This window comes from Rhinoderma darwinii, chromosome 1, assembly GCF_050947455.1.
Source record: "Rhinoderma darwinii isolate aRhiDar2 chromosome 1, aRhiDar2.hap1, whole genome shotgun sequence".
Taxonomy (NCBI): domain Eukaryota; kingdom Metazoa; phylum Chordata; class Amphibia; order Anura; family Rhinodermatidae; genus Rhinoderma; species Rhinoderma darwinii.
Window position 1 is genome coordinate 273,766,114 of NC_134687.1, and position 26,642 is coordinate 273,792,755.

The 26,642-nt window shown below is 41.9% G+C and overlaps 1 protein-coding gene across 1 annotated transcript in view; it reads right to left on the reverse strand.

Moving 5' to 3' along the window:
- Nucleotides 1–282: 282 nt before the first annotated feature.
- LOC142760935 (phosphatidylinositol 4-phosphate 5-kinase type-1 gamma-like) overlaps nt 283–26,642 on the reverse strand; it is an 87,422-nt gene continuing 61,062 nt past the window's right edge. The window contains exons 17-18 of the mRNA XM_075864114.1: nt 4,080–4,163; nt 283–552 (exon numbers count right to left, since the gene is read on the reverse strand). Coding sequence (XP_075720229.1) covers nt 550–552; nt 4,080–4,163 — 87 coding nt within the window. The 3' untranslated portion in view covers nt 283–549. The remainder of the gene's footprint in view (nt 553–4,079; nt 4,164–26,642) is intronic.

Here is a 26,642-nt window from a genome sequence, read left to right on the forward strand (position 1 = left end):
CTGAACACTCCTATCACCAGTTTACTCCATGCAATATAAATAATACTAAAAAGGATTAAATATCAAAATATACAAAAACAAAGTGTTCTAATGAAACCTAGCCAGAAATGCAGCATAATAAATCGGTCCAACCAGGTGCATTACATTTGTAGTGTACAGGGACTTTCCACCATCACCAGAAGGGACGCGGTGTACAACTAAAGAGCACATCATAGACCTTGCACATATTCCCCCTTTAGAAATAGTTCAGGATTCCCATGTGAGATGCAGCAGCTGAGCTTCTGTCCCTAGTCAAGACCAGATTGGGCATCTGGCAAGAAAATAAAAATGCACAGACTGAAAAGTAAAAGGGAATGTTTGGCAAAGCACTCGTACACCAAGGAATACTACAAGTACACATAACAGCATAGTAGATTGTAGGAGTCCGGTAACTGGTCACATTTTCATTCACGGTTGATCATCACTCCCGTCTATAGTTTGTTTCGGAGGCTGGGATGAAGGGACACAAAAAGTATCAAGGTTTCCTTTTGTCTGGTATCTGCATAGATATTACTGGAAGGAAAAAAGAAAAAGATCTAACTAAATGGTATAGCCGGGTTCGCAATCTGCAGACATGAAAACAATTAAATGGGATATCTGCCTATTTCCAGACATTTCTTTACAACATTTGTCAGCATACAAATTATAATGTAAGTTCCTTTGTTGTACCTTAGCAACGCTGCTAAATTTCAGTAAGTCAGAGTAAAAAGTCATACAGCCCAACATTTTACAATAAGGGCCGGTTCACATTAGCGTTCGCTTTCCGCAGTCGACGGCGCTATTGATTCAGTCGAAAAAACGGAAACCTGCTGAAACGGTGACAAACGGAAACCATTAGCAATGTTTCCGTGACCATTGAGATCAATGGTGATGCAAACAGAAGCGGTTGTTTCCGTTTGACTTTCCATTGCAGGGTTCGACGACGGAAACCTCCGATGGAACCCCTGAACGGAAAGTGAACGCTGATGTGAACAGGCCCTAAAGCATACTACTTAAACAAAAAACAACCATTTTAGGCCTCATGCACATGGCTGTATTTGGGATTCATGTTCCATGCTTCAGGAATACGGCACCCATAAATCTCTATGGGCCCATGCTGTACGTTTGTGTGGCTCAGATTTTACACAAAAGCGTACCAAAGTTTTTACTCAAGGATTCTATGAGAGAAAAAATAGAATTCTGCCACCCGTACCGTATGACGGAGGTATTCTACCTCAGTATCGCTTTTAGGGGAGAATATGGTGCCTTACTGAAACATCATTCAGTGAAGCAAGGACACCCATACAGACCCACCATGGGTACTTCGAGAGCCACCTCAGCCAAGATTTTCGGTTTTTTGGAGGGATTTACACACTCATTACAAAATGGCCCTTTGCCACACACAACTATAGATGTACCGCAATTATGAAGGAAACCTTGGTACTGTAAAGAAAAAAAAATGATGTGCCGGGCTGCCCATACTAATACTTTGCCCAAATATTTGGAAAGAATACTTCAAATACCATTTTAAATAGATAAATGCTACCATTGATCATGGAGATATGTTTCATACAGATTTGTACTTGAAACCACAGGAGCCCCCCCCCCCCCCCCACTCGGTTGCTTTTATTTGCCACCTATCTAACTAGTTCAGTAGTACACACAGAAAACAAACAACCCACACAAAAAGGACATCTGAAACAAAAGTATGCAGCTGTTAAAAGTGCAGCTATAGGATACTAGTATCATTCACACATATGAAAAGGTATCTGGAGGTTTTCAGAACTGTATGGGAAAGAACGGCGTGATCATGTGAGGAGTAGTCTTTCTGGCCGGCCAGCAAATCACAATGAAGGACGTTAGTCTCCCTCCCCCAGTGTAAAGTGACTGCTTCCAAACAACTATACCAGCCATTTAAAGAAACACTAACTACACAAGATACACAAAACCAAATGTATTTGTCTCATATTGCAAAACTGAGAATTCCATAAAGAGTTCTTCTATAGGTGTACCTGTAGCCATTTCACCCTCCTCCTCACAAGTCTTTGACTGAAAGGCAACTTTCTGGAGAAGGAGCCTTCTCCCACTACTTTGTCTCCAACAGGAGACCAGGAACACTAAGCAGCGTCCTCTTAATTTCCTCTTCATCCCTTCCATTTTTGGTTGAGGTAGCCATCAGGTGTACGCAGAAATGTCTGTCTCAGAAACAAATTGTTCTTGTAACATCTGCCGTTCCTCAGGACCCCTTGTCCACCATCAGTGAAGTGGTGGGAATGGGGACCACTAGTCGGTTGTGAGAAGTATTGGACATTCTACATCCAGAGGCTGAAACACTTCATGGCCTGTCTGAGACAATTATGGCATATTCACAGGATATGCCATATATGCTTGACAGGTGCTGGTCTGGGACATCACCTATGGGAAGAACCCGAACACCATTTGCCAATTTAAAGTTGCCATCAGTAGCTGCTTTTCCCATTAAAATCAGTGTAGAGGTGGCTGTGCTTGTGCAGAGCTCTCTCCATTGAAGCTTATAGGAGTTACAGAAGGAGCGGAGCAAGCAGCACTTGGCTTATCCACAAGCTGTGAAATTTATCCACAGAATTTGACTTGCGTTGTGGATTTTTTATTCTGCAGCACATCAATTTCTGACACGGAATGAGCAAGGATTTGTTAAGGATTTTCACCATTCAATGGGGAAGAAGGAATCCACAATCAAATCCTAGTTGCAGACTTCTCTGCGGATCCACAGCAAAATCCGCAGTTGCTTCTGTGGCAACGCTTGCCTTGGTCCCCTCGTCGGTATCTGTAGGACGCGTCAACAAGTGAATCACAGAAGGATTGTTAAAGATCAGTATGTTTTATTTTATTTTGGTTTACGATCAGTTTTTTCACAAAAGGAAAATCTACAACAAAATCTGCATGATTTAGTAAGGATTTTCTGTGGAAATTTTAAACAGAAAAACCATAATATGTGAACTAACCATTAGGCTGCGTTAACGCAGGACGGCTAGGACACAGCGTATCCACCCTGGCCGCCGCAGAGAATTCCGGCTGAAAAACCACACCAAATTGCAGTGTCGTTTTTTGGCCAGAATGTCTGCTATGGAAAACTGCATGTAGAAAAAAAAAAAAGGTTTGATACTTACGAAGCCATGGCGGCATGTCCCTCTGCCATACTGCATGCCGGCCTCCTGGGAGGACGGTCACATGAGATGAAACGTCATCCCAGGAGGCTGGCCTGGATGAAGAAACACAGAAATCTGGGTACGATTTTTTTTCTTCTCCTGAGTTGCGTTTTTTTGCGGCAGAATCGCTGCTTTTCTGCTGCAAAAAAAATCCGCAACATCTGCTTTCTGTTGTGGGTTTTTCTTCCCATTGAATTCAATGGGGAAAAGCCCCAAAATAAAAATAGCGATTACGCAAATACAATTGACATGCTGCGGATTAAAAAAAACACTGCAGTTTAATTTAAGCTCTGCATTTACGCAGCATGTGGATGAGATTTCTTCAAATTTCATCCACTTTGCTGCTACTGTACTATGATGTGGATTTTCCGCAACGAATTCTGTAGTGGAAAATCTGCAGTATTTACACTACGCGTTAACTTACCCTTATAGTTACCCATGACTCCCATAGACATCATTCGAGAGAGCCGTATGCAAGCTTCTAACCGTAAAAGCAGCTTCTGACGCTCGGTTTAAACAGGCAAAGAAGAGAACCAAAAGTATCAGCCAAATCCGATGAATTTAGTAACCCCCATTAACGTTTAAGATTTTCTCAAAAACTTTTCCTTAATGAAAAAGAACAGAAACAGGAGCTTCTCCCTCCCCTAGTAATTAGTATTACCGCCACCACGTAAGAGCCTGGAATAGCTTTAAAGGGCTCGAAACAAATAGACAAGACAGAACCAGCCTTATACAAATGGAAAATCTAAAAAGTCTACTGCTTTCTAACCATTAAGCATAATTTAATGTCAAAAACCTTTCGACAGTTAAATTATCCCCAAAAAAATTAATAAATACAGAACAAGTTCTAATAGGCTTCCTTCAAGAACTTACTGTGTCACTCTCCTCGTCCGAGACAGATTGAACCTGGGGGTTATAGTGGAGTGGAGAATAAACCCAGCTCCGGTCATCTGGAGGCTATACAAGTTTGAGGAGAAAAGTTAAAAAGGCAGGAGAAGAAGTAGGAAGAGAGGGGAAAAAAAAAAAAAAAGAAGGACAGAAAAGAAGAAGAATAAAATAAACGGATGCATATATGCCTAAAGGGTCTACAGGAGCCTCTAACAATGCTGCAGAAGACTTGTATTAGACTCCGTCATGTATTTTTAGCATTTGTTTTGTCACCTTGAATGAAATGATTGTACGGATGGTACTCACAGAGCCAGTGGATGATGAAGCAGAGGGCATCCTGTTGAGGCGGGGGGAATACACCCAATATCGCCCATCCGTGAACTACTTGAAGGGTGAGATGCAGCCAACACAGATGTGAGATAGATGAATGAAGTAATTGAGAGAATGGGATGAGTTTGCCACACACAGTGATACACAGACAAACAGACCATAAAAGGTTTGGAGAGATTGAGAGGAGGACAAACTTCTCTGTACGGTGAGAAAAATTACAAGGGAAATTCTATGTATAAAGAGAGAAGTAGGGCAGGGTCAGGTCCATGCAATGCAGGATGACAGTTAAGTATTACTTAGTGCAATGAGGACATACAGAGTCAAGTTTTCCAGTGGAAAATAAATTAAATGCTTGCAGAGGAGAGTAGTTACAGCAATTTGTCATATTTAGAGGTTTGGAATTATTAAAAACAGATTAGAAAAAGGTTGGATTTCATAATTTTTTTTGCGCTGCAAATAGCACCATTTTTCAAGACCGGGAAGATTAAGCATTCATGAGCAAGAAAAGCCAAAATACTGTTGAAGCAGATTTACTGCAGTATTCTTGTATAGTAAAATATTAAAATCGGAAGGTTAACAGAACGGCCAGTCACACTGCACACGCATGACATGTAGCACTTACTGGTGCCAGAATTACCCATCACAGGTAGCTGCGTTAGTGTCAATGTCTGTAAGACGGTAAGATGAAAGATTGAGATAACACTTCAGTTATTCTGCATTTTATGTACATTGCGTGATAGTTAATAGAAACTTAAAAGGGGGTTTTACAGGATTAGAAAAACATGGTTGTTTTCTTCCAAAAATAGCACCACACCTGTCCACGGGTTGTATGTGGTATTGCAGCTGAGCCCCATTCACTTTATTAGAGCGGAGGTGCAATACCAGACAATTCATGGACAGGTGTGGCACTGTTCCTGGAAGAAAGCAGCCATGTTTTTGGAATCCTGGAAAATCCCTTTAAAGAGAACCTTTCACCTGCCCATACATGTGCAGCTGAGTGAAGCATGTAATGGGTAGGGCTGTACATACCTAGTCTCACTATAAAAAAAAAATGTTTATCTTTTTCCGTTATTTAGATATCGGTGCAGTTATATCTGGCGCGCGATATTTAAAAAACCACCTGAACGGTCAATGGGGCGTGTAATGGGCAAGGGGGAGTGTAACATCGCTGCGACATTGTCCAATCAGCTACGGACAGGGTCACAGCAAGAGCTGGAGAGAGGAGAGTGTGTGCGCGCGCAGCTCGGAGCTGTGAGAGATCACACAGGCTTGTCCTTGTCTGCAGAGAGCTGAAGGAGTGAGTGAGAGCGCGCGTATGCTGAAGATACTCCCGCCGCCACGGAACAGAAGAAGAATTCACATTCTTCTTTTCCTCTTCTGTTCTGTGGTGGCGGCGGTGGCGGCGGCGGCGGCGGAGCTGCGCGCACACACTCTGTCTCCAGCTCTTGCAGTGATACTGTCTGTAGCAGATTGGACAGTTTCATAGCAATGTTACACACCCCTTGGCCATTATACTCCCCATTGACAGTTCAGGGGGTTATTTAAATATCGGGCACCAAATATAACTGCACCGATATCTAAATAACGGAAAGGTTTGTACAGCCCTGCCTATTACATGCTGCACATGTTTGGGCAGGTGAAAGGTTCTTTTTAAGGATTCATAGGATATCGCATACATTTCTCATAGTTAGGGGGTCATACCTCTGGAACCCCTACTTTTCTGAGAACAACGGTTTCCGTAATTCCCATAGTCCGCACACAAGTACAACCAGCTTTCCGCTTCTTCATCCCCCTCAGCTGATGCCAATTTATGGCATATATTAAGTTGTCAAGGATAAGTAAAGTGCCACACTTCAGTTAGAGAAGGAGGTGCTCCACAATGCCAAGTTTAGAAGATCCCTCAGGACAGAAGCACACATGCAGTTTTTGGGACACAATAGAAAGAAGATGCATCAGTATTTTCTTTAGACCATTCCCGCCTTTTAGATCCGCTTCTCTCTTTGGCTAAAGAAAATAAAAATGAGCCAAAGACTGCGTGTGTATTCCTCGCCTCAGGGTAGGAACACACACTGCGTATTCAGGGAGGATACACTGCGTCAAGCTGCACAGCATATAGGGGTCACAACGGTCGCAGTTGTGACCGGGCCCCTAAGCCTGGGGTGTCCACGGGACCCCCGTTGTCACACAGCGCGCTAACGATTTAAGACATTTTCTGTGCCATGGCGCCGGCACTTCCTGGTTACGGGCCGGGCTCCTTAGACATCACGGACATATGGTACACTCAGTGCACCTTGTGACATCACACGAGGGGTGTTCCAGCCAGCGAAGAAGAGCCGGTGCGGAGGATCCTGGAAGACTCCAGGTGAGCTGCAGAGGGGGCCTGTAATGTATTGTGCGGTCTGTGTTCGCAGTGGAGAAAGGAGAAGGGGGGCCATTAAATTATAGCCGCCCCTCCTCCTCTCTCCACCGCAAACTGCACAATACATTACAAACTGTGGGTTGCGACCCCCTGGGGCGGGCGTGTGATGACTTCTGGGGAAGTCGCGTGTCACTCACCGATGTTCCGATTTCATTCAATGCGGGAGCAAGGAGAGAACAGCTCCCTGCTCCAGCGTTCACTGTGCCATGAGTGGCTTGACGGCAGACAGGCGCGATGTAGTGACGTCATCGCGCTAGTCTGAGTTGAATCACTCATAGCACAGACCAAAAGGAGGAGAAGGATCTCCTCCACCTGGCGTGGGAATGGGGATAGGAAAGTTATTTTATTATTTTTCTATTATGCACATATGAGGGCATTATAATGTGTTAGGGCATCAATGGGAGCATTATACTGTGTGAGGGCAGCTATGGGGAGCATTATACTGTGTGGTGGCAGCTATGGGGAGCATTATACTGTGTGGTGGCAGCTATGGGGAGCATTACACTGTGTGGTGGCAGCTATGGGGAGCATTACACTGTGTGGGGGCATTATACTATGGAGGCAGCTATGGGGGGCTGTTGGGAAAGGCGGCTGGGCATAGGCGCGCGCATGGGTCTGGTGGGATTGGGTGGGGTAGGGGGGCCCAATTCTTGCACCAGGGCCCATGAGCCTTTAGCTAGGCCCCTGCTACATCATCCAGAGAGGCCGGACTGGAGAAGAAGCAGGGAACTCTAGGAAAGTATAACTATTATTTATTTTCTTACTTGCAATTTAGCGGGAGAATCGCTGTGATTCCGCCGCAAACATCGCAACACACACCACTTTGCTGCGGGTTTAAGCCCCCAATTGAATTCAATGGAAAAACTGTGTTTCCGTCGAATTAATTGATAGGCTGCGGTTGAAGAAACCGCACCGCAGGTCAATATGTGCGTTTTTTTCAGCTACATTTTTCCGCAGTGTGGGGACGAGATTTCTTGAAAGCTCACCCATACTGCTGCTACTGTAAAATGCTGCCGATTTTCCGCAATTAATCTGTTGCGGAAAATCCGCAGTGTGTGTGTGTTCGTACCCTTAAAGTGGTAACTGAAGAAAAGATTGCACATGAAGCCATTATTGAGCAGAGCATGATATATTAGTTAGGGTCAGGTAGAATTTTTTTACCCCGTTAAGGCAAATTAAATCGTTCTTTGCCGTCTTGTCAGGTTTGTGAAAGATTAATAGTCTGGGCACACTTTTTAGGCAGAGTTCACGTGTACTGGATTTGCCACAGATCTCTTTCCATTGCATCTCTTTCCATTCCAAAGGGTAAAATCTGCATTGAAAATCCACATCAAATCTGCGACGTATGAACTTAGCCTTAGGACTTGTCCACATGCAGCGGAATTGTGGCGTATTTTCTGTCCGGAATAACTATAGTACTAACCAGGACGTAAAATACGCATTTAATACAGTAGCAGCATAGTGGGTGAGATTTAACAAATCTTATCCACATGCTGCGTAAATATTCGGAACAGACATTATCATGTCAATTCCTGCTGCAGTAAGTGGACTGAATTGCTGCGTTTTTCAGAGGAGATATCACTATCTTCTAGCATTGTGAAATCCGCAGCAAAATCCGCACCGTTTTCTGAAGTCAAAAACATATAGTGCGGTTTTTCCGCAGCAGAATGTCTGCTAGTTTTAACGGAATTGCTGTAGAAATTTTCTGCAGCAATTCCGTTACGTGTGGACAAGCCCTTAGGCTACGTGCACATGTTGCGTGATTTGGTGCAGAAAATCTGCATTAAAACCGCAGATGAACGCAGGTAATTCCACAGGTAAAATCCACACTTAATAGTTTAGGTGCACTAAGGCTACAAAAAAAAAAAAAAAAGTGTAAAACTCAAATTTCACACGGACATAAGTATTCAGACCCATTGCTATGACACTTCAAATTTAGCTCTGGGGGCCTCCCATTTATTTTCTAGATCATCTTTGGAATGCTTCTACAACTTGGAGTCCACTGGTGGTAAATTCATCGGATTGGACAGGACTTGGAAAGCCACACCCCTGTCTATATAAGGTTTTACAGCATGCCACGCCATTTAATTTAGGGCCTGTTCACATCACCGTTCATTTCCGTTCCGGGGTTCCGTCTGAGGTTTCTGTCGGGTGAACCCCGCAACGGAAAGTGAAAGCACAGCTTCCGTTTCAGTCACCATTGATCTAATAGTAGTTGAGTCTGCTATTGATTCCATCGGAAAACCGGAAACCTGCCGGAATGGTGACGAACGGAAACCATTAGCGATGTTTCCGTCACCATTGCCATCAATGGTGACTGAAACGGAGGCTGTGGTTTCAGTTTCACTTTACGTTGCAGGGTTTACCCGACGGAAACCTCTGACGGAAACCCCAGAACGGAAAGCGAACAGTTATGTTAACAGGCCCTAATATAGATCCCCTGAGCCTGCTGTATAATACTGTATATAATATACCCCTTGACAGTATAATGCCTCCACAGCTGCCCCCACACATTATGTCCCTATAGCTGCCCCCACACAGTATAGGGCTCCCATACAGCCCCAATAGTGTCTAATAAAAATAATAAAACACATCCTCCTCTAACCCCATTCCAACGACAAAAGGAGATCCCTCTGCTCCTCTGGTCTGTGTGGCTTGGTGCATATTTTCAATTTCCACTGCGCTTCTGCCATATACCGGCGTTTCATGCATCCTATTGGTCCATTGTGTCCTCAATGCCCACCCTATTTACTTCTTGTATAGTCTCAATGCCCACAAGCCACGGCGACTGGTATATACAGGGATGATGGGGGTCCAAGCATATAATCCCATCATACCTGTATATTACCTCTAACATCCCTGTTTAGAACTCCCATAAACAGGGATGATGGGGGTTATATACAGGGACCCCATCATACCATTGGGGCGGGCATTAAGGCTAAACAAGAAATAAACGGGCTGAGCATGGAGGACTCCGTGGACCAAGCTGCCTGAAAGGCCGGTATATAGCAGAAGTGCAGCGGACTCTGAATACATGCACGCTGAGCTGCTCACGGCTCAACACAGACAGGCGCGAGGCAGTGAGGTCATTGCGCCTGACTGCGCTGAGCCGTGAGCAGGCAGCGTTATGCAGTGAATAGTATAGTAGGAAACGAACATTCCCCTGCTCTAAGGGATTCAACTGTATCGGAGGACGCAGATACAGTTGACACCGACAAAAAAACGAAATGCGCAAGATGACCAGTGATCTGCGCCGAATTTCCTTTTTTTTTTCCAGATTAATTGCCCAGGCCCAGCCTCTCCTCAGTAAAAGACACATGAAAGTCCACCTGGAGTTTGCAAAAAAGCACCCAGAGGACTCTGACTGAAAAACGATATTCTATGGTCTGATGAAACAAAGATTAAACTTTTTGGCCTCAACTCTAAGTGCCATGTCTGGAGGAAACCAGGCCCTACTCATCACCTGCCCTGACCATCCCTACAGTGAAGAACGGTGGTGGCAGCATCATGCTGTGGGGGTGTTTTTCAGCGGCTGGGACAGGGAGACTAGTCAGGGTTGAGGGAAAGATGAATGGAGCAAAGTACAGAGATATTCTTAATGAAAACTTGATCCAGAGTGCTCTAGACCTCAGACTGGCCCGAAGGTTCACCTTAACTGGTTGCCGACACAGGACGAGTATGCTCGTCCTGAGCGGCGAGCACTTCGCGCATTAGGAGGAGCATACTCGTCCTGTGTGACAGCCGTCTGTGCGCGGGATCGAGAGCGGGGCAACGGCTGTAATACACAGCCACGGCCCCGCTCTGACAGCGGAGAGGAGAGAAACATCTTCTATCCGCCGTTAACCCTTTGAACGCCGCGATGACAGCTGATCGCGGCGTTCAAAGACGGGGGACTGCACATTGATCGCGTCACAGAAAATAACTGTGACGCGATCAAAGCCCACAACTCGTATGGCCAGACAGCCCGGGGTCCATTGAAGGACCCCAGGGCTGTCTGAACAGATTTCCTGTTGTTAGGGCATACTGAGGTATGTCCTAACAACTGCCTGTGTACAATCAGTACACAGGCTAATGTACTGGCATATAGATCTATGCCAGTACATTACAGTTACAAAATAAAAATGATAAATCCCTTTATGGGATTAAAAAAAAAAGTTTAATTAATGTAAAAAAAAATAATTAATGATAAATAAATAGTAAAAAAAATACACAGAAACACACATTTTTGATAATACATAAACTTTTTAAAATATAAGTCCCAAAACATGAAATAATAGACATATTTGGTATCGCCACGACCGTAACAACCTGTACAACAAATGTATAACATTATTTATGATGATCGGTGTATGGTGTAAAAAAAAAAATAAAAAAAATTAAAACTGCAGCGGAACTGCTTTTTTTTCTGCATTTTCGCCAAAATAAAAATTTATAGAAATTAAACGATAATGTATTTGTACCAAAAAATGATACCTACATAAAGTACAACTCGTCCCGCAAAAAACAAAGTCTCATACAACTACGTCGTACAAAAAATAAAAGAGTTATGAGCGTCGGGATGCAAAGAGGGGAAATGTAAAAAAATTGCTCTGTCCTCAAGGCCAAAATTGGCCGTGTCCTTAAGGGGTTAAAGCAAGACAATGATCTTAAGTACACAGCCAAGACAACACAGGAGTGGCTAAGGGAGAACTCTGTGAACGTCCCAGAGTAGCTCAGCCAGAGTTCTGACATGGACTCGAACATCTCTGGAGAAACCTAAAAATGGCTGTCCACTGACTGTCCCCATCCAACCTGACAGAGCTTGAGAGGATCTGCAGAGAAGAATGGCAGAAAATCCCCAAATCCAGGTGTGCAAACCTTGTGGCATCATACCCAAGAAGACTGGAGGCTGTTATCACTGCCAAAGGTACATCAACTAAGTACTGAGTAAAGGGTCTGAATACTTATGTCACTGCAATATTTTATAGTTTTTCCTTTTCAATAAATTAGCAAAGATTACTAACATTCTGTTTCCACTTTGTCATCATGGGGTATTGAGTGCCGAATGATGGAGAAAAAAAAACAGTTTTTTTTTTTTTTTATATTTTAGCACAAGGCCTCAACATAAAATGTGAAAAAATTAACAGGGTCTGAAGACTTTCCGAATGCATTGCTAGTCGCATCTCTGACCATCCCCTCCCCTCTGCCATTTACTGCACTGGTTGCCAAATCACTTTAGAATACAATACTCATTACTCCCACCCACAAAGCTGGACCTTCTTACATTTCCTCCCTCATCTCTGTCTTCCACCCTACCGGTGTCGAATATCACCAAATGAACGAAGACTAACATGCTTCATAATCCGAACCTCCCACTCCTGTACCAAAGACGTTTCTCATGTTGGGACCCAGATAATCAAATTAATTCCAAACATCCATAGTTTTCAGCGTGTCCTAAAAACACATTTTTCAGCAGGCCTATCAAATTCCCTGATCTGACTCCTTTCCTTTACCCCCACATCAGAACAAGATTCCTTATTTCTACAGTCTCCACTCCGTGCACGCTAATGTACTTAATATTTGTGTATACACAGATACTGGCTGGTGACTGGCTCATGCAGCTTTGTGTGTACTACCCTAGGTTTCTAAAAAACAAGAAACTTCTGGACCATTGTACTGAACAAGAACTTTTCATTTTGTGTCTTTTCATTCTTGTTGGAATCGTTAATCTGAATTGTAAAGTGCTGCGGAATATGTTGGCGCTATATAAAGTTGCATTTCTAACATGACAATGCCTCAGTACAAAGCTATAGCAAAAGATTAATATACACAGTTAGTCATAATTCACCTTAACCACATTAAAACTCAGTTTTTCGTAATTCCGGTTGTTTAATCCTAGTACAGATTCTCCCTTACATCAGTTAGGATCACTATTCTAAATTTCCAGAATGTGAAATGTCAGAATACTACTAGAGAACGATTTATTTCAGCTTTTATTTCTTTCATCACATCCCCAGTGGTTAAGAAGTTTACATACATGTGGTTAGTATTTTAGTAGCATTGCCTCTAACTTGGGTCATACAAGTAAGGTAGCCTTCCACAAGCTTCTCATAATAAGTTGCTGGAATTTTGGCCCATTCCTCCTGACAGAACTTGAGTAAGTAAGGTTTGTAGAACTCCTTGCTCGCACATGCGGTTTCAGTTTTGCCTTTATATTTTCTATGGGATTGAGGTCAGGGCTTTGTGATGGCCACTCCATTACCTTCACTTTCTTGTCCTTAATCCATTTTGCAACAACTTTAGAAGTACAGTTAGGTCCAGAATTATTTGGACAGTGACACAAGTTTTGCCATTTTAGCGGTTTACCAAAACATATTGTATATAAAGTTATATAATCATATTAAAGTGCAGACTCCCAGCTTTAATTTGAGGGTATTCACATCCTAATTTGAGGAAGGGTTTAGGAATTACAGTTCATATGTAGCTGCCTCTTTTTGAAGGGACCAAAAAGGTAATTGGACAATTCTCTCAAAAGCTAATAGGCTATTCCCTCTTGAATCCATCATCAATTAAGCAGGTAAACGGTCTGGCATTGATTCCAGGTGTGGCATTTGCATTTAGAAGCTGTTGCGGTGAACCCACAATATGCGGTCAAAGGAGCTCTCAATGCAAATGAAACAGACCATCGTTAGGCTGAAAAAAAATGAAGAAATCTATCAGAGAGATCACAGAAATGTTAGGAGTGGCCAAATCAACAGTTTGGTACATTCTTGGGGGAAAAAAACCCCAAAACAAAGCACACTAGTGATCTTGTGAACTCCAAAAGGCCTGAACGTCCACGGAAGACAACAGTGGTGGATGATCACAGAAACCTTTCCATGGTGAAGAAAACCCCTTCACAACATCTACCCAAGTGAAGAACACTCTCCCGGAAGTAAGTGTAGCCTTATATAAGTCTAAGTCTACAATAAAGAGAAGACTTCATGAGAGCAAATACAGAGCGTTCACCACAAGGCGCAAATCATTAATCTGCCTCAAAAATAGAAAGGCCAGATAACAACATGCCAAACAACGTCTAAAGAAGCCAGCCCAGTTCTGGAACAGCATTCTTTGGACAGATGAAACGAAGATCAACCTGTACCAGAATGATGGGAGGAAGGAAGTATGGAGAAGGCTTGGAACGACTCATGATCCAAAGCACACCACATCCTCTGTAATACATGGTGGAGGCAGTGTGATGGCATGGGCATGCATGGCTGCCAAAAGGCACTGGGTCATTAGTGTTTATTGATGATGTGACTGAAGACAGAAGCAGCCGGATGAATTCTGAAGTGTTCAGGGATATACTTTCTGCTTAGATTCAACCAAATGCAGCATGGTTGATTGGACGTCGCTTCACAGTACAGACGGACAATGACCCAAAACATACTGCGAAAGCCACCCAGGAGTGTTTTTTAAGGCAAAGAAGTGGAAAATTCTGCAATGGCCAAGTCAATCACGAGATCTCAACCCGATTGAGCATGCATTTCACTTGCTTAACTGCTTCCCGTCATTTGCAGAAGACTTGTATTAGACTTACATCATAGCCGGGTAAGGGGAAGTATGGAACAGGCTCACGGAATGAACCTGCTCCATACAATACGGGTGTCGGCTGTATGTTGCAGCCGACTCTTCACAGTAACGAGCGGGATCGCGCTCGAGCATGATCCCGCTCGTTTAACCCGTTAAATGCTGCGGTCAATAGCGACCGCTGTATTTAAATTGTTAGAAAGAGGGCGACCCCCCTCTAGCAGCTCATCGTGCCCCCTGCAATGCAATCGCAGGGTGGCGATTGTTGCTATGGCTGCCTGGGGGCCTAATAAAGGCCCCCAGGTCCGCCATCTTTGTGATCCTACTAAGCCCTGCCTCTGGCAGAGCTTAATAGAAGCCTGTCAGAAAGACGATCTACTGAAATACATTCCTTGGGGGACTAATAATTTATTTTTTTTAAAAGTACAAATTAGTAAAAAATAAAAGTTTTTTTTTTAATGTAAAAAAAAAAAAAAAAAAGTCAAAACAAATAAAATTATTAAAAGTTAAAAAAAACAAAAAACAAAAAAAAAACAACCCTTTTCCCACTAGAGCATAGTAAAAAAAATTAAATAAACCATAATTGGTATCGCCGCATCCGTAGAAGCCTGTACTATTACAATATATCATTATTTTACCCGCACGGAGTACGCCGTAAAAAAAAAAAAAAAAAAAAAAAAAAAAAAAAAAGAAGAAGAAAGAAGATTGTAAACAGCAGAACCGCTATTTTTTTGTCACCTCACCTCCCACAAAAAAATGGAATAGAAAGTGATCAAAACGTTGCATGTACCCCAAAATGGTATCATTAAAAACTACAGCTTATCCCGCAAAAAAATCAGCCCTCATACCACTTCGGGTATATGATCACACAGCTTATTTTCGGCCATTTTTCGGCCCGTAAACTCAGAAGCAGATAGTCTCCAAACATCTGCCTGTTGATTTCAAATGGGAAAAACGGCGCTGTTCCGACTGGGCGTTTTTTTACGCGGCCGTTTTGAGACGTGCGCGTAAAAAACGCCCGCGAAAAAGAAGAAGTGCATGTCACTTCTTGAGACTTTTTGGAGCAGTTTTTCATTGAAAACAGCTCCAAAAACGGCCGTAAAAAAACGCGAGTTTGCTTAAAAAACAGCTGAAAGTCAGGAGCGGGGATTGCAATTTGTGATTGCCGTAATCGTATTGACCCGCAGAATAAAGTGAACATGTTTTAATTGCAGAGTGAATTTCTAATTTTCTACACCACAAATAATGTTTTTCCCGTTTCCTAGTACATTATATTGCACAATAAATGGCGAGACGAAAAATCAAGCCCTCATAGGACTATATCGACGGAAAAATAATAAAAATTAATGGCTTTTGGAATGTGGGGAGGAAAAAACTAAAATTTAAATGTGAAAGTTGTTTACGACGGGAAGGGGTTAAGACAAAACTTAAGACAGAAGTACCCACAAACAAGCAACAACTGAAGACAGCTGCAGTAAAGTCCTGGCAAAGCATCTGGAGGAAACCCAGCGTTTGGCGATGTCCATGGGTTCCAGACTTCAGGAAGTCGTTGCCTGCAAAGGATTATCTTCGAAAAACATTTTATTTATGGTAATGTTAATTTGTCCAATTACTTTTGAGAACCTGAAATGAGGAGGCTGTGTAGAAAAATGGATGCAATTCCTAAACGTTTCACAGGATATTTTTGTTCAACCCCTTGAATTAAACCTGAAAGTCTAAACTTCAATTGCATCTCAGTTGTTTCATTTCAAATCCAATGTGGTGGCATGCAGAGCCCAAATTATGAAGATTGTGTCACTGTCCAAATAATTCTGGAACTAACTGTATGCTTGGTGTTATTGTCCATTTGGAAGAGGCATTTGTGCCCAGCCCAAGCTTTAACTTCCAGACTGCTGGCTTGATATATTGCTTCAAATTCTCCACATTAATTTCCTTCCCCATAATGCCATGTATTTTGTGTAGTGCACCAGTCCCTCCTGTAGCAAAACACCCCCACAGTACAATGGCAGCACCCCCTGCTTCATGGTTGGGATCTCTCGAGAACACGGCTGTGTCTGCACTGCCAGAAGCTGGGCGTTGTGAAGAGAAGTGGATGATACTTCTCGTCAGAACGCCCAGCTAGTAAAAGTAGTAAACACGCCCCGATGTACGCCTATAATACACGCCCACTTGGACTTTTACTTTTAAACACGCCCAGTTGTACTTTTGCAAGCCTCATTTGCATAAATACGAAAATGGTCATAACTTGGCCAAAAATTCTCGTTTTTTAAAAATAAAAACTTTACTGTAATCTACATTGCAGCGCCGATCTGCTGCAATAGCAGATAGGGGTTGCAAAATCTGGTGACAGAGCCTCTTTAACCCCTTAATGACCAGCCTATTTTAGACGTTAATGACCAAGCTATTTTTTAAGTTTTTCCATCGTCTCATTCCAAGAGCTATAACGTTTTTATTTTTGCGTCGACATAGCTGTATAAGGTCTTGTTTTTTGCGGGACAAGTTGTATTTTTTAATAGCACCATTTTGAGGTACATATTATTTATTGATTAACTTTTATTAACTTTTTTGGGGGGAATAGAAAAAAATCTGAAATTTCGCCACCCTTTTTTGCGTCCTAAATCTACGCCGTTTACCGTGTGCTATAAATAACACAATAACTTTATTCAGCGGGTTGTTACGATTGCAACGATACCAAATTTGTATAGTTTTTTTTTTCAAAATTATTTGTTCTTGCGTCTCCATATTTGAGGAGCCGTAACGTTTTTATTTTTTCTCTTTTTTGCGGGACGACTTGTAGTTTTTATTGGTACCATTTTTGAGTAGATGCGACTTTTTGATCATTTTTTAATCACATTTTTTAAAGTCAGGACTCACAGAAAACAGCAATTTTTCCATCTTTTTTTATTTAATTTTTTACGGCGTTCACCGTGCGGGTTAAGTAATGTAATAGCTTTATAGTCGGGGTCGTTATGGACGCGGCGATACCAAATATGTGTAACTTTTTTACTTTATTTTGTTTTTTTAATACTAAAGCAGTTTGTAAGGGGAAAAAGTGGGTTTTTAAATTTTTTTTCCACATTTTTTTTTATTAACTTTATTAAACTTTTTTTTAAACTTTTTTACTAGTCCCACTAGGGGATTTTAATATGCGATTCTGCGATCGCTATTATAATACACTGCAATACTTCTGTATTGCAGTGTATTATGCCTGTCCGTTTAAAACGGACAGGCATCTGCTAGGTCATGCCAGAGGCATGATCTAGCAGGCATTCGCTCCAGGCAGACCTGGGGGCCTTTATCAGGCCCTCGGCTGCCATCGGAGACACTGACACTCGGCGATCATATCGCCGGGTGTCGGTGGGATGAGAGGGAGCTCCCTCCCTCTCTCCAAAACCACTCAGATGCGGTTAAACGGGTGAGATCGATCTGGCAGCTGAGAGCAGGGAGATTGGACAGCTCCCTGCTCTGTTTACTTATTCCGATGCCGCGACGTAAAAAGTCTATGGCATCGGAATAAGGCCCGTTAGTGACCGACGTAAAAAGACTATGGGCCGGTCACTAACGGGTTAAAGAAACACATAAGAAAACACACGTTTGGAGTTGGCCAAACAGCAGGTGGCAGACAAATGTCTCCCATGTGTCTGGGGAGACTTGAGACTGGGATGGAGGTTCACCTTCCAGCAGGACAATGACACTAAATATACTGCTAAGGCTACACTGGAGGAGTTTAAGGGGAAACACTTAAATATCTTGGAATGGCCTAGTCAAAGTTCAGGCCTCGATCCAAATCGACAATATGTGGCATGACTTTAAGAAGCTGGATACCAGCACAACTCATCTCACTCGGAGTTGGAGCAGTTTTGCTTGGTAGAATGGGTAAAAATCTCAGTGTCTAGATGTGCTAAACTAAGACACATACCCCAAGCATCTGTAATTGCAGAAAAAGGTGGCTTGGCTTCATACAAGTATTAGAGTTTAGGGAGGGGGGGGTCTGATGCACATTAAAAGTTCTCTGGTTTTTGTCATAATTATTTATTTATTTTTCACAAATCTAAAAATAAAATGGTAATACAATTTTAACCCCTTAATGACCGCCGATAAGCCTTTTCACGGCGGTCATTAATGGGCTTTATTCTACAGCGCCGCCATTCTACGGCACTGCTGTAGAATAAAGTAAACAGAGCAGGAGCTGTCACATCTCCCTGCTCTCAGCTGCCAGACGTAGCTGAGGGCTGGGGGCGTCCCTGCTCTGCCGGGTGAGATCGATATTAGTATCGATCTCATCCGTTTAACCCTTCAGATGCGGTGCACAATAGCGTGCACCGCATCTGAATGGTTTTGGAGAGAGGGAGCTCCCTCCCTCTCTCTCCCACCGACACCCGGCGATTAAATCGCCGAGTGTCTGTGTCTTCTATGGCAGCCGGGGGTCTAATAAAGGCCCCCAGGTCTGCCTGGAGCGAATGCCTGCTAGATCATGCCGCAGGCATGACCTAGCAGATGCCTGTCCGTTTTAAACGGACAGGCAGTAATACACTGCAATACAAAAGTATTGCAGTGTATTATAATAGCGATCGGAGGATAGTGAAGTCCCCTAGTGGGACTAGTATAAAAGTAAAAAAAGTTTACTAAAGTTAATAAAGAAAAAAAGTGAAAAAAAAAAATGAAAAACCCACTTTTTCCCCTTACAAAATGCTTTACTATTAAAAAAAAACTACAATAAAGCAAAAAAGTTACACATATTTGGTATCGCCGCGTCCGTAACGACCCCGACTATAAAGCTGTTACATTATTTAACCCGCACTGTGAACGCCGTAAAAAATAAAATAAAAAACAATGGAAAAATTGCTGTTTTCTGTTAATCCTGACTTTAAAAAAATGTGATAAAAAGTGATCAAAAAGTCGCATCTACCCTCAAACGGTACCAATAAAAACTGCAAGTCGGCCCGCAAAAAACAAGACCTTATACAGCTATGCCGACGCAAAAATAAAAAAGTTACAGCTCTTCGAATGTGACAATGGAAAAATGTAAAAAATGGCTTGGACATTAGGGCCCAGAATGCAAGCAGGGGGAAGGGGTTAAAAAGACAAAATATTACTTTATTTTTCAATGAACGGTCAAAGTTAATGGAGGTGTCATGTGGTTAAAATATAACCCTTAATGTTTCGTTATAAAATATATAAAACTGGAATAAATGGCAATACATATACACACACACACACGTTTTCTTTTTTATTACACATATATATGTACACACACATACCTCAAATGGAGCGGAGATAGATATATATATAAAAAAGAAAAAAAAAAAAAAAAAAAAAAAAGAAGCACCACCGTTTGAGTTGTACATGGTGCAAAGTCCTCATCCGGACATACGACCAATGTCCCAAAGTACCCAGCAAAAACCAAAATACAAGGCAGCACTCCAAGTTTAGTGAAAAATAGTCTGACTTTAAGCACCACTACGTTTCAGCCCTACTCCATGGGGCCTTTCTCAAGCAATACAGCTCAGTGAACAGTGCACATATCCATGATTTCTCAAAGTACATAATAAAACAGTTTGGATACAAAACTGTATAATTCATCAATTCAGGTACATAGTACAAAAGTGAAAAAATCTTCAGTGTAATGAACAAGATATGATGATCATATTTCGTCAAATATTAGCCTATACAGTATATAAAACCTCAAAGGGTGTTGGTTAGTGCAGGTGTAAAAAATTGAAGATATTGAAAACTTTTAATCATTAGAATTATATATTGATTAAAAGTTTTAAATATCTTCAATTTTGTACACCTGCACTTTATGTATTGGCACTTAACACCCTTTGAGGTTTTATATACAGTATAGGCTAAACGCCTTCTCAAACGGTGCTGCTATTTTTGATATTGTTGACCTATAAAGCTCTGCACATTTACAATAGGTCTACTAATAAGGATCATCACCAAGGAATCGATCAACCCGATGTCTTCTCATACACCCAGGCGGATGTGGAGATGATACTCCAGGGCACAGTGGGAGATGTTACTTTCCTATCTATACCCTAAAATTAAAGAAATTGGAACATGAAAAGAAGGAGGTCTCAGGAGAGACCAAATCTTTTTTTTTACACAATGATTTTTTCACTCGGTATACCCACATTTCCAATAAATATGCATTGGACATATTGTTAAAGATCGAATATCTACAAAAAGATTTACACTGCACTGGAGAAAAGGTGCGTAATATCGAAACCACATTGAAAACATCACTATCTACGGAAGAATTTGAGGAGTAGATGGCTAAATTAAATAGTTATTTGCATAAACTGGATTGGAAGAGACAAAAACGACAGAAGTGGCAGAGAGACTTAGACAACTACACGAATGGAAATCTATAGAATTGGCAAATTGAACAGAAAAATGATCGTCGCTATGTTGGAAAGGATCGTCCACCAAATAGGCGTATGAGAAACGAGGGGCTACAAAGTGTCAACTTTACTGTGGAGAATAAGGTGAAGGATTTTTTAGATCAGGCTCTGGACCAAGTACTTCCGCATACCACCAACGGAGAACCCAACGTGGGGGCAGAAGACACTTCAGACAACGTAAATATCAGACAACCCAGGTTGCCCAAGCCAGTGATGACTCTGACACCTTCCCTCCGCAAGATGGACAATAAACCGAAACATTAGTGGTAAATATCTCTTCTGTTATACTAACAAAAGCGCAATATACTGTACTTAACAAGGGTTTATCATTCTGTCCAACATCTAAAACGGATTGGTTTGATCTAGAATTTGATTTGCCTCGATTTTATCGTACAATTAAATTGAAAACCTGGTTTGCGGAGCAGGAATATGCTCACAAAAATAACAGATCTGGAGAATTGAAATTGTGATTTTGATATGACCTTTCAAAAGCGATTTTGCAATGTGTCAGCAATTGAAACTTTCATTACGGCTGTCAAACTAGACATTGAAAGTCTGAAAGAAAGATCAAAAACTCTGAAATTTAAAACATCCCAATATGACTAAAGGAGAGATGGAGGCACTTATAGAACTCAAAGGAAATACTAGGATCACAATTAAACATGCAGACAAGGGGGGAGCATTGGTGGTGATGGATACTAAAGATTATATTGAGGAGATTATGCGACAGTTACAAGATAGGATCAGTTGTCAATATGCCATAGACCTGTCTAAGTTCATTATAATTGATCATTTGAAAAACTTCCTATCTGTACAGCATCCAGTTAGACCAATTTTATACATACTCCCAAAGATACATAAGTGCCTTGTCAAACCTCCTGGAAGACCCATAGTGTCCAGCATTGGGTCTATCTTTGGAAAAATTTCTATCTTTTTAGAGAAGGTATTGCGCAAGTACGCAATTGAAGTGCCTTCCTACATTCGAGATACCTCGGATTTTCTGCTGAAGATCAAAGCTATCCAAATCCCTACTATGGCCCTACTTTGCTCATTCGATGTGGTGAGCCTATACAAGTCGATTGACCACAGTAGAGATATCTCTTCGATCTATAGGGCTCTGGCAAATGGTGAATATATACCTGCATGTATAGAGTTCTTACTCTCATTATTGGATGTGGTTCTGAGATACAATTATTTCAGGATCTATTTTATATACAACTCAGGAGGGACTGCAATACCTTTATGGCGGCATTGGAGAGGGAGTCTATGTAACCCACCACTTCAGGCACGTCCTGAGGTGGTGGAGATACATAGACAATATTTTTTTCATTTGGCTGGGTACAGTGGAGGAACTGGAATTGTTCCACAAATTTGTCAATATTAATGTAGACATACAGTTTACACTGGTGCAATCATGTACAATAGATAAAATTCTTAGATACTACAGTAATTAAATCAGAATTTAAATGATCAGATATTTATAGAAAAATTACGGACAGGAATAATCTCTTGAGATTTGACAGTTGCAATCAGAGTAGCCTTGTAAGGGCGCTCCCATATAGTCAACTACCGAGGGTGAGACGCATAGTAGATTCAGAGGAGATAACCAAGAAGAGGTTGGACGAAATGGGTGAAAAAATTTATCTCCCGGGTTTATCCAAAGAAATGTATTTAATATCATAGGGATAGAGTATCTAAGTCCAACAGAGAGGGGCTCTTATCCCCACAAACGTCTATACAGACAACCACCGACATTAAAAAGAACATCAGTAAGAGAATACCATATGTATCTACGTACAATGAAACCAGTAACGATGTAGCAACAATCATACGTAAACACTGGGTAGATACTTAATAGCAATCTGAGACATGTCCTGGAATTTGCATTACCTCCACTAATGTCATGTAAACGCTCTAAAAATCGAAAAGACAAATTAGTGAAAGCGGATATGGGCTCTAATAAGAAGGTAACACATTCCTCGGGAAGCAAAAGCTGGGATGCTTCCCGTGTCTTAATTGTGTAAATTGTAGATATATGACTAAGGGGGGAGACTTTCATTCACCCCATAACTGAAAAGTAATTCAGAATTAAACAGTATCTGACTTGCACGTCGGAATGGGTAATTTACAGGTTACAATGCCATTGTAATCTTCTTTACATAGAGGCCACACTGGACTGTAAAAAACATAAATAACCACAGGTTCACAATTTGCAATAAAAAAGACTGGACCTACCAGTGTCAAAGCATTTTGCGTAAGCAAACCATAAAGAAATGGATATACGCTTTAGATTCACAGACCATATTCCAAGACGAGGAGGCGAGAGAGTGTCTTTGCTTTAAAAACGAGAATTGGAGTGGATCTACAGATTGCACACATTGTGCCCATATGGATTAAATGTTGACTTTAAATTGAGTGGTATTGGGTAGGAGACAACTTGCCCTCTGCCTTGTCTTTTTTTCTACATTAGAGGGAAATTGATTAGACAAGATGCACATACTGTTTGACTAACTAGATTTCCTTTTTTCTGTCGATTACAGATAAGTTAGGAAGACTCACCCAGTACGGATCCCCTCATTCAGTTACCACGCATATGTTGCAAAAAATTACGTACACTACCGTTCAAAAGTTTGGGGTCACCCAGACAATTTTGTGTTTTCCATGAAAACTCACACTTATATTTATCAAATGAGTTGCAAAATGACTAGAAAATATAGTCAGACATTGACAATGTTAGAAATAATGATTTTTATTTAAAATAATAATTTTCTCCTTCAAACTTTGCTGCAAATGGAGCATTCTTTGACAAAAGCAATTACAGCATTGCAGACCTTTGGCATTCTAGCTGTTAATTTGCTGCGGTAATCGGGAGAAATTTCACCCCATGCTTCCAGAAGCCTCTCCCACAAGTTGGATTGGCTTGATGGTCACTTCTTGCGTACCATACGGTCAAGCTGCTCCCACAACAGCTCTATGGGGTTGAGATCTGGTGACTGCGCTGGCCACTCCATTACAGATAGAATACCAGCTGCCTGCTTCTTCCCTAAATAGTTCTTGCATAATTTGGAGGTGTGCTTTGGGTCATTGTCCTGTTGTAGGATGAAATTGGCTCCAATCAAGCGCTGTCCACAGGGTATGGCATGGCGTTGCAAAATGGAGTGATAGCCTTCCTTATTCAAAATCCCTTTTACCTTGTACAAATCTCTCACTTTACCAGCACCAAAGCAACCACAGACCATCACATTACCTCCACCATGCTTGACAGATGGCGTCAGGCACTCTTCCAGCATCTTTTCAGTTGTTCTGCGTCTCACAAATGTTCTTCTGTGTGATCCAAACACCTCAAACTTCGATTCGTCTGTCCATAACACTTTTTTCCAATCTTCCTCTGTCCAATGTCTGTGTGCTTTTGCCCATATTAATCTTTTCCTTTTATTAGCCAGTCTCAGAATTGGCTTTTTCTTTGCCACTCTGCACTGAAGGCCAGCATCCCGGAGTCGCCTCTTCACTGTAGACGTTGACACTGGCGTTTTGCGGGTACTATTTAACCCCTTAATGACCAGGCCTGAAAAGACCTTAAAGGGAACGTGTTGCCAGCAAAACATGTTTTGTTTTTTTTTAGTTAAACAATTAGTGTGTAGGTGATTAAACATTGTTCTAATTTTTTTTATTTTTTTCACAAGTCAGGAAATATTATAAATTGGATTCAATTTATAATATTTCCCAGCACTGGTCACTAGATGGAGCAATTCCCAAAATTGCAGCATTGCATGTGGTAAAGCAACCACATTGCTTTATGCTGCAAAATTGGGAAAAAATCCCTTGCTCTAGTGAGCTCTCAGAATCCCCCCCTCCTTTATCCTGGCTAGTGCCGGGAGAAACGAGGGGTTTGAACGGTCTAACCTCCTACACTGTGTGTCGACATTTTTTGAGCTAACACACAGTGTAGAAGGTTTACATACACTAGTAAACACACACTGAAACACGAACATACATAGAAATCACTTACCTGCTCCAGTCGCCGCCGCTCCCTCCGGTCCGTCGGCTCAGTCTGCTGCCGCTGCTCCATGTGCACAAGTCCGGAAGCCGCGACCGGAAGTAGTAATCTTACTGTCCGGCCGCGACTTCCGGTCCACAGGAAAATGGCGCCGGACGGCGCGCATTTCAAATTGGACTGTGTGGGAGCGGCGCATGCGCCGTTCCCACACACACGGCGTACACCATAGTGGATGGAACGGGCCCCGTTCGCATTCCCTATGGGACTGGAGCTGCCGTATTCCATGTCTGTATGTGTCGTTAATCGACACATACAGAAATGGAAAAAAAAATGGCAGCCCCCATAGGGAAGAAAAAGTGTAAAAATAGAAAAAAGTAACACACAAACACACAAATAAATATAAACGTTTTTAATAAAACCCTAACATAGAACTGATATAAAAAAAAAAATTTTGGTGACACTGTTCCTTTAATGACCAGCGCAATTTTTCTGGTTTTGCCTCTCTGCGCTTCAGCAGCCATAACTTTTTAATTTTTCATTGACGTGGCTGTATGAGGCCTTGTTTTATGCGAGAGAAATCATTTATTTTTTTTTTTCTTCCCACAGTTTGGGGGTAAAAATATTTTTTTTTACGCCGTGAATATAGGAAAAAGCGATTCTCGGAATAGTTTTTTTTTGCTCCTTTTTTATCCCGTTCACGGTTCCCGCTAAATAACCCATTAGATTAATTATTCAGGTTATTACGGTCATGTAGATACCCAATATGTGTAGGTTTTTTGCTTTTATTTAGTGTAGGGGCAATAAAATGTATTTTATGCAAAATAAAGACTTTTGGGACTTTTTTTTATTTATTTGTTTCGTTCCTTTTTTTTTTTTAATCCCATCAAGCGATAACTTTATTTGTAACTTTTTTTTTTTTACTTGTAATGTATTAGCATACTCCTATACGCTAATACATTAGAGTTAGTCACTATGACACAGGCTGCTGATCGGGCAGCACATAGTGTGCCCGAACAGCAGGCACACGGAACAGACAGCCCTGGGGTCCTTTGTAGGTCCCCAGGGCTGACTGCAGAGGGATTCCCCGGTGTTTGATCGCATCACCAGCGTTCCGGTGATGTGATCAAAGAGGGGAATTCCCTTTGATCATGCCGCGGTCACAGACCGCGGTAATCAAAGGGTTAAACAGCTGGGGTCCGAATGTTTGCCGACCCCAGCTGTGTTCAGGAGGCTGCTCTAAGATCAGGAGCTGTAAGTTACAGCTCCTGCTTAGAGGATGAGCGCTCACACGAGCGCTCAAAAGCCTGATCTACAGCGACGCCAAAAGACGTCCCTGTAGACTAAGCACCTGCAACGCCTGACGTCAAAAGACAGTGGGCGGTCAGGAAGGAGTTAATGAAGCTGCCAGTTGAGGACCTGTGAGGCGTCTATTTCTCAAACTAGAGACTCAAAAGTACTGGTCTTGTTGCTCAGTTGTGCAGCGGGGCCTCCCACTTCTCTTTCCACTCTGGTTAGAGCCTGTTTGTGCTGTCCTCTGAAGGGAGTAGTACACACCGTTGTAGGAAATCTTCCGTTTCTTGGCAATTTTTACGCATGGAATAGCCTTCATTTCTAAGAACAAGAATAGACTGTCGAGTTTCACATAAAAGCTCTCTTTTTCTAGCCATTTTGAGAGTTTAATCGAACCCACAAATGTAATGCTCCAGATTCTCAACTAGCTCAAGGAAGGTCAGTTTTATAGCTCCTCTAAACAGCAAAACTGTTTACAGCGGTGCTAACATAATCGCACAAGGGTTTTCAAGTGTTTTCTAATCATCCATTAGCCTTCTAACACAGTTAGCAAACAC